This window comes from Panthera pardus, unplaced genomic scaffold (genome assembly GCF_024362965.1).
Source record: "Panthera pardus isolate Hobbes unplaced genomic scaffold, ASM2436296v1 HiC_scaffold_10, whole genome shotgun sequence".
NCBI lineage: Eukaryota > Metazoa > Chordata > Mammalia > Carnivora > Felidae > Panthera > Panthera pardus.
In genome coordinates, this window is record NW_026526655.1 from 38,996,887 (window position 1) to 39,014,492 (window position 17,606).

At 38.8% G+C, this 17,606-nt stretch overlaps 1 protein-coding gene across 6 annotated transcripts in view; it reads left to right on the forward strand.

The window, feature by feature from the left end:
* The window catches only part of HECW2 (HECT, C2 and WW domain containing E3 ubiquitin protein ligase 2), a 369,811-nt gene that overhangs the window by 252,868 nt on the left and 99,337 nt on the right, over positions 1–17,606 (forward strand). For all 6 annotated transcript variants that reach the window (XM_019428321.2, XM_053906716.1, XM_019428319.2 and 3 more), the window contains 3 exons: positions 3,325–3,475; positions 4,167–4,270; positions 4,995–5,119. In XM_019428321.2, the coding sequence (XP_019283866.2) occupies positions 3,325–3,475; positions 4,167–4,270; positions 4,995–5,119 (380 nt within the window). The remainder of the gene's footprint in view (positions 1–3,324; positions 3,476–4,166; positions 4,271–4,994; positions 5,120–17,606) is intronic.

Consider the following 17,606-nt stretch of genomic DNA (forward strand, 5'->3'; position numbering starts at 1 on the left):
CTGTCTTTTTCTCGATGGTAGGGTATTGACCACTTGGGTAAGAATGGATTTTTGTACTTCCTGAACAGGTCAAAGACCTAACATCCTTTCTCAATCCAATGCCAAGTGTCCATTTGAAATCAGGAAGACAACATTACTCTTTATGGGAACTTAAGTAACAACGTCAATTTAAAGCTATGACATTTGTGGGTGCCTGGGTGGCTCAGTTGGTTAAGTGTTCAACTTCGGCTCAGGTCATGGTCTTGTGGTTTGTGAGTTCGAGCCCCGTATCAGGCCCTCTGCTGTCAGCATAGATCCTGCTTCGGATCCTCTATCCCCCTCTTTCTCTGCCCCTCCCCTGCTCTCTCTCTCTCTCTGTCTCTCTCAAAATAAAATAGACATTTAAGACATGACATTTGGTAGGGATAGTCTGTCTGTTTTAATTAATTAGGTTTTTTTTATGTTTTAAGTTTACTTATTTATTTTGAGAGAGAGAACATGAGCAGGAAGGGTGAAGAGAGAGGAAGAGAGAGAGAATCCCAAGCAGTCTCTGCACTGTCAGTGTGAGGAGACTGATGCGGGGCTTGATCTCATGAACCCATGAGATCAAGAGCCAAAATCAAGAGTTGGATGCTTCACTGACTAAGCCACTCAGGCACCCCAGTAGGGGTAGTCTTAATATACATCCAACATCCCGTGTTCTTAGAAAGCACATGTTTGGACTTCTTTTTCTTATTCTTCTCATTGCACACAGAGATATCTTTGTTGAAATACATCAAGGTTATTCCTGGACTTTGTGGAAAGCGAACACAAGAACCATTCTTTGTTATGGTTTCATGTTCTTTAAATTACTCGTCCATTCATTTCATGCTGTGTGCAAGGTATGGTGGTAAATATATTTGGAGATTCCCCACCCCACCTCCACTGTGCTGCCCATGTGACCTCATAGAGACCACGTTCAGTGGGGTAAATTCTTGTCTAGTTTGCTCAAGGAAAAAGTTCTGTGTTTGAAGATAATTTTTTTTTTACTTTCTTCTGTCAGAAAATGGAAAGTATGCAACAATGTTTTCTTTTCTGCCTGAACTGCCAGAAAACCAAAATTTAGAGCCAAATTTTAGTTATACGCTTATCTTGGGAGTTTGGCAGCACCTCTCTTTCTACTTCCTTTAGTTGGTTTCTGTTCTGTTTTTATCCCTCATTGACCGATTCTCCATTTTTAAAATTGAAAGCTAACTGCAAACAATTTTGGGAGAAGGAATGGCCATTTGTTTTCTTGTGCATTTGGTTTGCGTAGAATATGTGCTTGAATTACCCTGGCTCTAATGAGATGGCATAATTGCTTCTCAAGATCTTTGAGATGGGAAATATGCAAAGAGCAGAGCAAAACAATGGAATAGATCAAAGGGTTTTGGAGAATCATTCCTGAAAAGGCTCTAATGTAGTAACCATTTGTCAGCTTATGGCAGGCTGATCATGAGGTCATTTTGAAATGTCCTATTGATGGGATTGCAGCTGGGGCCAAAGAATTCAGATTTGGCCGGCTGGTTCGTTGTGAGTCTGCGTTACCTTGGAGCATGAGTGGCACTGAATTTGTTTGTCTCTCTGGTGCTTTTTCTCAGCGCAATTTTTCTTTCTCCTGCCATTTGTTATAAATTACCACGTGCTAGGAACAACAAGAACAGATCTTTCCACCTCCCACTGAGGCAGCCCGCAGTGATTGTCTGGTGCTGGCATTCAGGTCTTTCCAACCCTGAGAACTTTGTTGGAATCCTCACTCTGTTCACCTCCAGAGTAAATACCGGAGGAGTCAGGAGCAGGCATGCCTTCCTACTAGTCTCCAGGATTAGACCCATGGTATCTGTTGATAAGCTATGTGATGACATGGGGAGTTTTGAAATAATTGAGCTGCTAAGGAAAAAGTTGCATATTAATTTCAAAAAATATTTTACGCAGAAATGGAAATGTGTAAAGAACTTTGCTGGTTAAAGAATAGATTTCTGCTGTTTTCACATACTGCTATATAAAATCGCACTTTCCAACTACAATCCATTTCAGACTTGTGCCTTTTGAAAAGATCAGCTCATGCTTTGTGTATTTTACATTTATTTATTTTTTTTTTCAACGTTTTTTATTTATTTTTGGGACAGAGAGAGACAGAGCATGAACGGGGGAGGGGCAGAGAGAGAGGGAGACACAGAATCAGAAACAGGCTCCAGGCTCCGAGCCATCAGTCCAGAGCCTGACGCGGGGCTCGAACTCACAGACCGCGAGATCGTGACCTGGCTGAAGTCGGACGCTTAACCGACTGCGCCACCCAGGCGCCCCTCATGCTTTGTGTATTTTAATAGAATGGCCTTTTAGAGAGCCACAGAGGAGGTATGTCTGGCTCTGCTTTCTCTGTTTTTGTGTAACATGCACTTAGGTATTTGTTTACAAAGATGAACACAATCAATGAGATTGCTTAAACAGAAAATTAAATAATGTTTTAAAACATTGTATTTATTTGAGGTTGGAGGCAAGTAATTACCCTGCTCTGAAAATGTATTCATCTTTGGGAAAACGCAAATGGGAACTTGTAGGTAATGATGCTATTTGATGCCTGGGCTAGCATTATTTTCTTTTGAAGACTACATGTACCAAAATTTTATGTAAATATGCACTTGGAAGGTTCTAGCTATGATTCTTTCATCTACGATGGAAAAAAAAAGGAAATCCATTTTTGGTGAAAATGATCGTCAATACCAATTTCGATGCAAATACCTGAAGTCTTTGCAGTAGACCAGCTACTTGTATTTTTATTTTTACTTATTTTTTAAAGGTTTATTTATTTATTTTTGAGAGAGAGAGAGAGAGAGAGAGAGAGAGCACGAATGTGCTAGCAGGGAAGGGGTATAGAGAAAGGGAGAGAGAGAATCCCAAGCAGGCTCCATGTTGTCAGCACAGAGCACTACGATCTCATGACTGGGAGATCATGACCTGAGCCAAAATCAAGAGTTGGATGCTTAACCAACTGGGCCTGCCCCCTACTTGTATTTTTAAAATACTGGCAGTTATACATGAAGATGAGCATTGTGGGCAGATCTGGAAGGATTCTCTACATTCAGAAACTCTTTAAAGGGTTGGTATTACACCCCCCCCCACACACACACACACAAACAGTATGTTTACTAACTGATCACAACAGATCATGAAGTGGACTGGGGGAAGTGCCTGATTATACAGTGAGGTATATGTTATTAGCCCCAATTTATAGCATGTCAGGGAAAACACATGCTGAAATTAATGACCCACGTTAATGGCCTCAGGTCCTCTTCTAACCAGCCTTGGTGCATTCCTGCTATTTAGATTGGGAAGCACGCATTGACAGCCACGGCAGGATCTTCTACGTGGATCACGTAAACAGAACCACCACGTGGCAGCGACCAACAGCTCCTCCCGCCCCTCAGGTGCTGCAAAGATCAAACTCCATACAGCAAATGGAGCAGCTGAACCGGCGGTGAGGATGCACGTTTTCACTATGACTGTTAGTGGGTGGTTGGGCTTATTTTTACGTGGGCCCAAGTAGAAAACATGGTTGTCTCTCTTTCATCTTTGCGTGCCCTGTCATTAAGATGTAGCTGGTACCTCTTTTGATTTAGAGACTTTCTTGAATTTATCTTGGTTAAAAAAATAATAACTATATGCATATACCACTTGTTTTCTTGTAGAAAAGAAAGTAATGATGATGCTTTTAATCATCCCAAGGCATTAATTTTTAGCAAAACAGAGCATATACATATATAATTGAAGCCAAATATCTTTCTAAATATCTAGAATCTCCATTCATCATGCTTCTTTATTATTAAGCTTTTTAAATGTTGTTCTTTTTTTTGAGAACTAATTGCTATGAAGTATAAAAAGTTCTTTTCTTTAACAATATAAGAATTTAGTTTTCTTTGGTTAAGGGCCACAATTTTTTTTTAAGTTTTATTATTTTGTTAGGAAAATGTTCCACAAACAACAGACAGAAGAAATTCAATGCATTGTAATTTACTTTTAAACAACAGATGGCCCAGAAGGTCAGGGAATGGAGGTTTGGGGAGGTAGGCCTGAGGCTGAGAAGATAGTGATGCCTTCTGGGCTCTGGGGGAATGGTTGAGCCTTCTTTTAGAGGCTGCCGTGATGTGATGGTAGGCTCATGATTTCAGATACCAGAGTATTCGCAGAACCATGACTAACGAGAGGCCTGAGGAAAATACCAATGCTATTGATGGGGCAGGAGAAGAAGCTGACTTTCACCCAGCCAGTGCAGGTAAAAGCCTTTAGAATTGTTTGCTTGTTTTTAAAGTTTGTTTATTTATTTTGAAAGAGAGAGAACATGGGCAGTGGAGGGGCAGAGAGAGAGAGAGAGAGAGGGAGAGAATCCCAAGCAGGCTCCATGCTGGCAGTGCAGAGCCTTACTTGGGGTTCAATGCCATGATCCGTGAGATCATAAATTGAGCCAAAATCAAGAGTTAACTGACTGAGCCACACAGGTGCCCCTAGGTTGGTTTGGTTTGTAATCTCACAAAAGTAGAAAACAAATAATAAGGATTTCCAAGAAACGAGATTTTCCTTTTAGTGAACTTTTGTTCTTCAATAAGATCTGGTAATCAAATGCAAATGGCAGAATTCACCAGAGACCTCTTCTAATCCTTGACTTTTTGTTAGTGCTAAGAAAAGAACCACAAAACCAAATAGAATATAAATGACTTTAATCTCTGGATCTGTGGGATAGTGGAAAATGATTGAATCTGATCACTTAGAACATCTAAGGATGCATTAAAATGTTAGTAGTGGCTAGAAATGTTCAATTCTATTTTCGTCAGGTCTTATCTATGAATTTGCATCAAAGAAAAGAGTATTCAGAGAATTAAAATAATAGCAAATGATATAGGCATCCTTTGGTTCTTTTAAAACATAGACGGAAGTGAATAAGTATGTTTCCAGTACACGGAAAGGTTTCCCTAAAAGCCTTTGTGGTCTGCCCCATCTAGATTTCCGACGAGAGAACGTCCTGCCCCACTCTACCTCCAGATCCAGGCTCACGTTGCTGTTACAGTCCCCCCCTGTGAAGTTCCTCATCAGCCCAGAGTTCTTCACCGTGCTGCATTCTAACCCTGTGAGTATCAAACCTAAGAGTTTGTAATGGAAAAAGTCACTGGCCAAAGGAAATTATCCTCATATATGTGATAATGGTAAGAATGACAAGAGCTAATGCTTGCTGAGCACTAAGTGTGTTCCAAGGTCTGTATTAAGCACTATTTATGTTTTAACCCGTTTGGTCCAAAGAAACCTATGAGTTTGATAAAACTCTCATTTTTCCAGATAAAGAAACTGAGGCCCAGAGAGGTTAAATAACATTCCCAAGACACAGGCTTCCATTATGGGATGAATAAATCATGAGAATAAAAGCTAGAGATAGGAAATACAGCCAATGGTATTATAGTAGCATTGTATGGTGACAGATGATGGCTATACTTATGGTGAGCATAGTATAGAGAGTGGGTAAATCACTGTGTTGCACACCTGAAATTAATGTAATATTGTGTGTCAACTATACTTTAAAAAAAAACCCAAACAAAAAAAAACATTCCTAAAGTTATACACCTACTAAGTGGTATCATTGGGGTTAAAATGCCAGAGATACTAACTCTAGAGTCTATGCTCTTGATGACCACCTTATTTTGCCTGCAAAAATGTGACTAAATATCTGTGTATTGACAGCAGGCAGTGGTCAGGTCAGTCTTTGAGACTGTGATACATGTTCTCTGAAAGAGAAAATATAAACTTTATACATTGCTGTAATCTGAAAAATAAATCAATGCGTAGAGGAATGTTTTAAAGATATAAGAAGTTTGCATGGAAGTTCAGGGTTTTATTTTTGAGAGGGGGAGGCATGGTGATGTGTTTAGAATGAAGTAGATTTAAATTTTTGTCCTTTTACTCATGTGTCTATTGTTTAGAAACCCTACCTCTGTGATTTTGCTATGGGCCTAAAAATGTTAGTATCAGCTAAAAGAATAAATCTTTTGTTAACCAGAAGATTAAAAAAAAAAACTTTAGTCCTTCAGTCTTTTAGTTATTGTTCTAAATAGAGAGAAATCACTATGACTCCCTCCTTTGCTTCTTTGCTTTCATTTCCTCAAGCCCTGAGTATTAACCAAAATTACCGCTTTTCCTGATCTTGATTCCTTAACCAAGAAACCCCTCACATACATACCATCCCCTTGTTTAATTTTTCAGGACAACCAGTCTCTCTAATTCTGCCCACAATTATTTTGGAGTTAAACCTGGGTTAGAAAGTTTTTATTTTGCTCAAAAAACATTAGGGGTGCCTGGGTGGCTCAGTCAGTGAAGCGTCCGACTTCGGCTCAGGTCGTGATCTCACAGTTTGTGGGTTCGAGCCCCGCGTTGGGCTCTGTGCTGACAGCTTAGAGCCTGGAATGCTCTGGATTCTGTGTTTCTCTCTCTCTCTGCCCCTCCTTTGCACATGTGCGCTCTCTCTCTCTCTCTCAAAAATAACTAAACATTAAAAAAACTTAAAAAAAAAGCATTGACCTCCTAAAGAAACTAGAATATATAGGGTGACAGTGAAAATGTTGCACACTTATTTTTTGGTCATGCAGCATGATATTTGTCTAAAACACTTCTAGAAAAAAGAGAAGGGTTTGAAAATACTATATAAATTAAGCCAAAACTGTGTGTGTGTGTGTGTGTGTGTGTGTGTGTGTGTGTGTAGAATAAAAATTAGAATGTGAATAGGAAAGCATTTTGGTTAGAAATTGGTTGGTTAGAAAGGATTTCTTTGTGATGTGAATCTTGTATCACAGAATAAATAATGGATATTAGTTGGTAAAAATCGTGTAGAATGACCTTCTAGGTGGAAGATATGCATGAACAAAGATGGAAGTAAAAAATGTGTCTTATATGCATACTGAATTCTTTCAGTAATAAATATTACTGAAATAAATAAATAAATAATTTATTATAAAATTTACTTATTATAAAATACATAAATATTACTGAAAACATGATCTATGCTAGAAATTATGGCAGGTGCTGCAGACGCTGGGGAATAAAGTAAAGTTCTTTCCCCAGGGTGGACAGAGAGTAAGAGCAACTTTAGGAAGATGGCTGCAAAATGCCTCTCAGAAGAACTAGTTTTGAGTTAAGAGCTGAAAGATGAGAAACCATCAGTCATGGGAAAAGCCAGGGGAAGCTCATTTCAAGCAATTGAAGCAGTGAGCGCAGGGACACCAGAAAAGTGAGCAGACTGTACAGGGCTGCTGTATCATGATAGAAATGGGGAATAGTGTGATATTAAGTCAGAAAGTTAGCAAGATCCAGATCGTGGATCATTCTGAGATCATGGGGAGCCATCATGCACTTAAACTGACACACCCAATGTGGAAACTGTAACTCTGAAAGACAAGAGTGAAAGCAGGATGATGAGAATGAAGGCTCTTTCCTGGTCCAGGGAAAAGACAATGATGACTGGAGCCTTGGGCTTGGCATGGAACTGGAGAGAAGTGCATGGATTTGAAAAACATTCTGAAGGTAGAATCACTATGATGTGGTGAGGAATTGGTTGTCAGAGATGCGAAAAGGGAAGAAGCCAGAAATACTTTTAGGGCTTTGGTTTGGCCAAGTTGTTAATTATTTTGGATCATGGTGCTAGTGTAGCAATAAATAGCTCTAAATTTGACTAGGTAGCTCTTTATCTCTGCCAGGTGTTTAGGTGTAACATGGTGGGAAAAGGGGCATTATGTCACACATCTCAGAGGGCTGAGGGAAGATAGTAATTAGAGGAAGGTTTTCCTAGCTGCACATGGAGTGATTTAGAATGAGGGGAACAGTGGCCGTAGAAGTCCAGCTGGATATCCAGTTGACCCTTGAACAACACAGGGGTTAGAGTTGTCAACCCCACACACAGTTGAAAATCTGTGTTTTGACTCCCCAAAAACTTTACTAATAGCTATTTTTGACCAGAAGCCTTACTGATAAAATAAACCAGTCCATTAATAACACATTTCAAATGTATATTATTTACTGTATTCTTCCAATAAAGTAAGGTAGAGAACAGCAAATGCTATTTAAAAAATCTTAAGAGTGTTGTAAAAAATCCACATCTAAGTGGACTCACATAGTTCAGACCCAAGTTGTTCAGGGGTCAACTGTAATACCTTCATCATGGCATGAGTTGATAAGAGCCTGGACTAGGAGGTGAGGAAATAGAGAAGAACCATCCGACATGAGAGGAACCACAGGCAGAGAGTAGGCAAGATTTGGTGGAAAATAGATAGAAAAGAATTAGTGAACAATAAGAGGAAAGCAGGCATGGATGCTCATTTAAGGGAATGGAAGAAGAAGAACACATGGAATTTAACACAACAGATTATACACCGTAGGAAAACCAGAGATTACAGGGCTGGGTAGAAATCAGCATAGTTCGATCACCAGGACTATGGTCCAGAGGTGAGGTGGGTGAGGTCATCAGTGTGTTCATATATACTGATGTTAATGTATTTCTGTCTTATTTCATTAGCTTTGCTTTACAAGTATAAGCATCTGTCTGGCTCACTGATTATTACCTCCTGGTTTACAGGTTTAGCTTGGAGCAAAGAGGACTTGGGACAGGGGTGAGCAATGCATAGCATGCCAGCTGTTCTCAGGTTTCATGCAAGAGGGATTAGATTTACCGTGCATTCAATTTAGCAGTAGTTTGTTGATTCCCTGTTACGTGTTGGGCACTATACCAAGTCCTAGAGATACAAAGATGACAGCAACTGTGGACCCAGGAGTCCCATACTTGGAAACACATCCCCATGCAATGAGCAGAGTTACAAGTGCCATAGTGGAAGGCTGCAGAAGTCTCCCTGCTAGAGTGAGTGATTCACTCAGGGCAAGGCACATGGAAGGGTAATGAGTGGGTTTGCATTTGAGATATGTTTTAACAACTGAACAGGAACTTACCCTAGAAATGAGATGGGCCAGAGCACTTTTGGTAGAAGGAGCAGCATTTGCAAAGCAGAGGTTCCTGGAGTTGTAGAGCAGTGTTGATAATCATTATGGAAGTACCAGAACTAGTACAGAAGTATAGCAGTTTGGCATTGCTGGTGTGTTAAGGGCATAGGACACTACTGAAAGTCAGGTTTGAACCTGGCAAGGGAGGCAGAAGCTAGGTTACATGAACCTAAATTCATGTATGGGACAATTTTAGGAGATGGTAGGGGCTTTTACACAAGGAAGAATGGGCTCACATTTAGAATTGATACTGTAAGACAATATCATGCTGTGGTGGGAAGAGCTTTAGACTTGAAGTCAGATAGCTCAAGTTTTCCTTTATTTGTTTGCCCTTTATGCATTCACTCAACCAGTATGTATTAAATGCCTGTGACTTGCCTGGTACAGTCTGGACTGGGAATAGACTACTAACCAAGACAGAGTAGATTATAAATAACAAACTAGTGAACAAGAAAAGGCCATTCGAGTTATGCAGTGTGGCATGAGGTACAGTACACTGGGCTAGGGTGTACTTGGGGATGAGCTTCTGGAGGCACTGCTTTAGATCGGGTGGAGAGGAAGACCTCTTTGAGGGAGCCACATTGAAGCTATTGTAAAATGTCAAGAAGCCAGGAGGGTAAAGGTCTGGCAACAGAACCTTCCTTGCCAAGGAAAAGGAAAGGCTCTAAGACTTGAAAGAATTTGAAGTGGTATATATGTGGTATATAATAAGGTCAGAGAGGTGGGCAGGGCTTCAGTATGATCTGGCAGAGTTTGGACTTTGTTCTAAATGGATTTTATTCTAAAGCGATTTCCTGTAGGGAATAATTTCAGGGTTTGAAAGTTCCTTCTAGGGTTGTGTAGGTAGCTCAGTCGGTTAAGCGTCTGACTGCAGCTCAGGTCATGATCTCGCGGTTTATGGGTTCAAGCCCTGCATTGGGCTCTGTGCTGACAGCTCAGAGTCTGCAGCCTGCTTCGGATTCTGTGTGTCCCTCTCTCTCTGCCCCTTCCATAGCTCATGCTCTGTTTGTTTTTGTCTCTCAAAAATGAATAAATGTAAAAAAAAAAAAAAAAGAAAAGAAAAGAAGAAAGAAAGTTCCTGCTAGCTGCTTTACCAAGAATGGGTTTTAGAGGGCAAGACTGATATCAGAAAGACAAGTGAAAAGACCCTATGGGGACATATAGAAGGAGCTTGAACTAGTACAGTAGCAGTACATATGATGACAAGTGGATGAATATGGGACATATTCTGGAACGAGAGCAGACATTCTTGCTAATACATTAGACTATGGGGAGAAGAAAAAGGAAAGCCTACAAGAAAGAGCAATTGATTGGATGGTAGTGTTCAGCGGTTTGCTGGTAAATGTTCAACAACTGACTCTAGGAAAAAAGTGTGTGTGTGTGTGTGTGTGTGTGTGTGTGTGTGTGTGTGTGTATCTTATAAATTTTACTGAGTGAAGGATGTATAGCACACAATTTAAAAATAATGATAAAATATACACAAAATGCTTTTGTTGCTTTTTGCTGAAGTCTTGTATCCCTAGCCAGCCTACCATTGTAGTTCACAGGCAAGTTCCCACATGAATATATTCATTTGCATTAACCATTAGGACAACAGTAAAGCAAGGGAGACACAAGGCAGAGCTTCCTACTCCTTTGTCAGTGAGGTCGGTAGCACCTTCTTTTTGAACCAGATAATAGCTTTTGAATACTGGACTTCTATTTCTTCATTTGTGTGTGTGTGTGTGTACACGCGTGTGCACGTGTGCGGGCTACTTGCAGTGTAACAGCACAATGTGAAGTTTAATCTGTATTATTAGCATTTTATTTTCTCCATCAGTTTCTTAAGTCTGGACCTTACATCTAGAAAAAAGCAACACACTTTAACAAAAACAAAACAAAAGCAAAAACAAATGAAAGCTGAAAGGCTTTTGGGCCAAGGACAATTTGTAAACAAATGGCTGTGGCTACATTGCAAAAAAAATTTGCTTGCAGACACAGCCAGCCAGCCTATGGGTCCATCGTTTGCCTGCACCTAGCTAGGCAGCCCTCAAAATAATATCAAGGCCTGGTTTGCATTTACTGATTTTTGTAATATTAATACTCCCAATGTAGCTGATTTTAAGCTACCAATATGACCTCACTAATCACCAAGTTCTAACTTGACTTATAGGCTGCCTTCTTGGGTACAAGTTCCTCGTCACTTCTGTGTTTCAAGTAAAGGCTGGATTCACAGTTATTGGGTTGTGATAAAAGGCTATAGCTTTTAAAGTTGGTCAAGTTCTATAAATAAATGCGTATTCTTAGTTCCCAAACCTTGGAGATCCTGGTTCACTAGGTCTGGAGTGGACCTTAGGCATTTGTTTGTTTGCTTGTTTGTTTTTTAGGTTCCTTAAGTGATTCTGATGCAATTGGTCTATGACCTATAATTTGGGAATTCCTAGAATAAAAAAATACTGCGTTAAATGACCCCTCTGCTTTTGTCACAACAGTAACGCATCTGGACTTCTGACAACTCATCTATTTTAACAACATGAAGATACTCAGCAGCTTAAAAGTTTTTTTTAATTTCTTTTGTCTTCATGTTTTCATCGTCTTTCCCCTTTCTTGGGCATGTTTCAACTTTTTACACTGGGAAGCCAGTCTTGATTTTAAAGTAATCTCTCTAAAGCATTTAAACTTCTTTTTCTCCAACCTGAACTGTCTTCATTATTAGCTACAAAGATGATCTGTGCTGTGCGTCTATGCATTTCTGTAAGATTTAAATTCTGTTGGGTTTAGGAAGTCTTATTTGCCTGACTTTTATATGGCAGGAATTAAAGTTGGAGGATTTATCTCACTAATGATCTCAACATATGAATTTATGGGAATAAGTCACACAAATTTTTTTGTAAAAGGGCATTACTTGATGAAATTAAAAGCAAACTTTTATTTGGTTTCCTCATTTTAAGATTTATTATCTAGTGTTTTTTTGCTTGAATTGTTTATTATCTATAACTGTTTCAGTAGCTTCCTTGTTTATATTGTTGAAAATGCTCAACATACAAAAGGAGTATTCTTTTTATGATTTGAAGATAATCAATTTATGTTGAAAAATACTCATGAAAATAGATTTCATGTAGCAGTAACTTACTTAATTTTTATTGAAAATAATGAAATTAAGTAGACATATGATTGTCATAACTCTAAAGGAAAACTTGAGAAACAAAGTTTTTTTGTTTTTTGTTTTTTTTTTCAAATTTTGCATTGCGGTTGCTTTAAGATATATACTGCTGCCCTCTGCTGGTGTGATCAGATTTCTTCCAATATTGTATTCATAAACTAACTCTGATAACTCAAGATTTAGTTATTAGTGTCATGTCTTTTATAGTTGGCATGCCTGTGTTTGTCTAATTAATGTCAGATGTAAATACGTTTCCTTATATGTAACTGAATAATGTTTCCAACATACACGCCAAAAATTATTATTCTCCTTTTAGTAAGCTGTAGAAATACATTAACTCTACCATTTAAACTTCTTGGTAGTTAGGGGCGCCTGGGTGACTCAGTCGGTTGAGCATCCGACTCCGGCTCAGGTCATGTCTCATTGTTCACGAGTTTGAGCCTCACATTGGGCTCTGTACTGACAGCTCGGAGCCTGGAGCCTGCTTCAGATTCTGTGTCTCCCTTTCTCTCTGCCCCTCCCCACTCATGCTCTGTCTCTCTAACTCTCTCAAGAATTAATAATAAACATTAAAAAAATTAAACTTCTTGGTAGTTAATGGAGAAAAAAAATATTCAAAAATACATAAATATATTCTTACAAGTCAGGAATTCCTGCTATTGCAAAATACATGAGTTGATAGTTTACAGTTAGTTTTGCCAAATAAGTTAAATTTTCCCTCCGTTTTACTCTTTAGCTAGATGAAAACAATGTAAGATCCCTTATGATTAAAGCGGAGACAGACTATGTATGAGAACTATTTCCATATCCCAGCATACATCTTATGGAAACAATGTTACTTGATTTTATTCATAGTAAAGTTTGTTTAGTGAATAAGGTATATGAATGCTCACATCTGTTCCCTTGTGAATATGAGAGACATTTGCTATAGATGCAGTGATGATATTTTTCAAGTGTGGATTCAGAGTACCTATTCTTGATGAAGGATTTACAAAATAGGAAAGATAGATTTTATTTAGAGTTAATATACTTGCCTGTGTTATTGAAAAGAACCAAATTAGATGAAATCAAGACTGGGCCAGGTAATCCCAGACATATGTTCACCATAACACTAAAGAAAGAAAGAAACCTGCCAGAAAAAGAAAAAAAGGATTGACTATTATCTGCATTGTGGTTGGTTGATAAGAAATGAATATTTATATATAATGTTCTTATTCTGTCACCAAATGGCAATAACATTCCCCTCAACTCCTCTCAATATTTTTCACTTCTAATACCTTAACACACTTAACTAAACAAAACACATTAAGCTCTGAGGAATGTTATTTTAACAAAATTCCACTAAATAAGTTCAGTTCATCATTCACGCAGCCATTGGATGTTCATTTCTTGCATGGGAAACAAGAAGCAACCAAGAATAAGGTTAAGAAAGGAATTTTGGAATAGAGAAGCAATAATTGAAGAGGACCTTTTAAATCACATGAAAGGAAAACAGTGCATCCTTTAGAGATCATGTAAAGGGGCTTCATCTACTATTAGCAGTTGCCAACTCGCCTTGCTACTCGTGACTCCACATGCAGCAGCTTCCCAGACGAGATCGTTCTTTGCATTCTACACATTACCATCTTTTTCTATAAGACCAAAACAAAACAACAGCCCAAACACCGGAAAGATCCTCACTCAGCCAGAAACACCGAACCACAGAGGGAGAATGAAATGCCTCTTTTCTCTTAACCCACAGCTTTCTTGTTGTCCACTTCCAGGAAGACTAAACTCTTTTAATCTAATCCCACCTGTTTAGTGTTTCTCAAGTCTTGGGACCCCTCTTATACTTAGCTCTGCTAGTTTTATCTGTGTTTCAGTATTTTCACTGCTACTGTGGCCTTCGATTTCCAAACTCTCCTTTCTGCCTCAAGGGAACCTCTTCCTCCCACCTTTCCCTATAATGTTCCTTACCATCCTTTTGAATCATGGGGCTGTGCTCATCCCCATGTGTGTATCCTTGGGGTTTAACACCGGGCTTATGACATAATTAATGAAAGGTTATGAAAACCTTCTTTAGTTAATAGAAAATGGGATGCTGGCCCAGGATCTTCAAAGACCTCAAAAGTAGAAAACAATTTTACTGCTATCATTCATCTGTTATAACATACGTATGATAGGTACAATCCCTTATATATTCCTTTAGTTACTTCTACTCTGTATTTTTATAGTGATTTTTTACCTCTTCAAAGCAGTTTTACATCCTTTGTTTCATTGGATTTGAACCTCACATGCCTGTGAAGAAAGCAAGGTAGTTATTATTAATCATTTTACAGTTGAGCAAAGATGTAATCTCTGAGGCAGAGATTAAATGATTTTCTTTGTCTCTGTCCATGAGTGACAGGGCTGTGGCTAGAATCTTCAGTGTAATTCTGTATAAAATGGAGTATAATTATTCTTTCTGAAATATATTTACTTATATATGTATAACTATATATTAAAAAATAGTGTATATGTTAAAAATGAAATATGTATTAAAAATATAATAAACATGTATATAAACATATAAACACACATAACATGTGTATAAATATATGTCACATGTATATATACATAAATACATATATAAATAAATTTACACATGTATATGTGTGTGTGTGTGTGTGTGTGTATAGTTTCTTTATAAAAATGTAGCAGTATGGAGGGATGTTCCTATTTGCCTTAAGGGTTTTATATAGACACTTGCGCAAGTCTTGCGCATGTTATTCAGACTTGAAAAAGCTATGGTTCCAAAGATTGTTTGCTAGTTTCCAATAAATCTTTCTTGCACTTATTTTACTTTCATAGATGCTTTTTTAGCAGATCACTTGAACTTGGCCCTGTATTGTATGTCTTACTGAGAGGAGAGGAGGAAAATGAAAACACATAATTAATTATACGATCAGCCATAAGACTCCTGAACTGAAAGAGCTGTGTGGCCCCTGGAATTACTTCCAGCTTGGGAAGGAGGTTCTTTCACCTAATCGCTACTTCTTGCCCTAATGAAGTTCTCCTTTTCTTCAGCAGAATGAGGAGCAGGTCTGGTGCTCTAGATAGAGTCGGGATGTGGCCTATTTACTTACATTAGAGAGGGGAGGAAGAAATGAGGGGGACCAAGAGATATACCTATTTAGAACAACAGGTAATGTAACGATTTATCTGGCAGAATTATCCCATGATAATTTGTCCCCAAAGAGACTGATTAGGATGTATGACTTGAAAGCTCATTGCCGACCACCACTCAAGCTAGTATGGTCTCAGGCCTCTAAGCTTGCAATGGCTTCCGTGAAAATACATCTGCAGCAAGAAGCCAAATGCAGAAAACAGATGCCTTGCTGATTGTGCATAAAACACCGAGACAGGGTCAGCCACGGGCTAAACTATTAGTTAGCTAATGTTTGTCTCTGACAACCTCCAACTTCTTTTATTAGTCTCCTTCTCCGCTTTCATGGTATCACTTTCTTATTCTCTCATGCTCTCTAATTGCCCATAGCCTCTGTGTAGACTTGCCTGCGTTGGCAGTGTTCTGTGCTCTGAGCCTCACAATTTCTCACAGCCATCAAAGCCTCCTCTCATTTAGATTATCAGGTTGAAATACAACCTCAAAGTATTTTATACTCAGGTGTACCAAGGAGTTAGTGCACTAATATTTGAGGATGGTTCAGTGTGGTCCGTCTCCCTCTGTCGCTGCCTTCCATCTTTCCTTCTTTCCTCCCTTCTTTCCTTCCTTCCTTCTTTCCTTCCTTCCTTCTTCCCTTTCTTCCTCCCTCCCTCCCTCCCTCCCTCCTTCCTTCCCTCCCTCTCTTCCCTCCCTCTCTTCCTTCCTTTCTTCCATTTGTTTTGATAGGAAAAAAAATATTTTAGTAAAAAGTATATCATGATGGTGAGTCAATCAGAAAAACTATATAAAAGTTATTTTATGTAGTTTAAGCTATATGTCAATAATAGCAACCAACAAATCTCAGTGGCTTAAGGGGACAAAGGTTTGTTTGTCATTCCCAATTGGGTCATCAAGGTTCTGTGATCCCTGTAGTCATTCAGGGATTGAGGGGCCCGGGCTGGGGAGCAACCTCCATTTCAAACATCACTAGCTTCTATGATAAGTACCAAACATAAGAAAGCTCTAGAAGGATGCACATCATCAAAAATGCTTTGACCAGAACATGACACATCTTGAGGGATCCTGGACAGACAAGAACAATATTAACTGACCTCATTGTCATTCATCTTTTATCTTCAATAACTATCACAGTACTGGGCATAGAAAAGGTAGTAAATGTTTATTAAAATGAAATTATTTCCAGAGATTCTGGTTTCTTTGGGGTTTGTTTTGATCTACCTTAGTGTATGAAATAAATAACAGAACCTATGAAGTAAAGCCTGAAGGCCTCCAGACTCAATCTAGTGGCCTGGGAAGCTGAAGGTAAGAAGAATCCTTTGAATCTATCTGAGAAGAATGGAATTTCAGAGTAGGTCATTCACCACCTTGTAATTTCATGAATATCATCTTCTGTCTGATAATTCAAGGAAATAGCTCCATACAGTTACTCCTTTTCTACTTCTTGGCACATGATATTATGTGATGAATCTTTGTCGACTTATATGTTGATAGCCATGGTTTATGGTCAATTTTTGGAATCTTGTTTAAGTATCATAGAGATGAAGAATACAGCATTTTTCACAATACAATCACTTTTTTTGTGTGGTGGAGTTTATTAAACATGCATTTCAACTGTATAAATTCAGCCATATATGTATATATGTGTACACACACACACACACACACACACCCAGAAAAAATAGAGAACGAAAAAAAAATATGTATACAGCCCAGGCAGTTCAGCCTGCCATTCTATTCTCTGAGATTTTGCCTCAAAGAAGGTGTAAGATGAAAAACTTTGATCTTTTCTGGTCTCAGTTGGATTTGAGTCTCAGTGATTGCAACTCAACTCAGGCCTTTACATGGACTCCTAATATTCAAATATGTGGCCAAGCATTTTTCCATACAACTTGGCTGCTAAGTGCATGCCAACTGCTTCATCTGGTGCTCACCCAAAGACCAGTGATCTCTTCCAGTGCTAGAGCAAAAAACTGGCTATGTTGGGGGGTCCCTGTGAGGTGGTATATTTGTGTCTGACATGATGTGACTTTGTGTGCTTTTTTTCTAAGACCAACTTTAGGATCTAACATCCCCTGTAGAATGAGACTCCACAGCATTCTTGTTCTTTAGAAAATGAGACCTCATCAGTGAAGATACCTTACTTTCTGTAGTCTTCCTATTTTATTTTCATCAAAATATTGTTCTCAGCCTGCTGCTTCCATGTGCGGGTCCAGAGTTACGTTGAAGCTGATATGCCCACTGGAAGACTAAATGTGCCCTCGAGGACCATGTGTGTTCCTTTTGTGGGTCCCAGGCCGG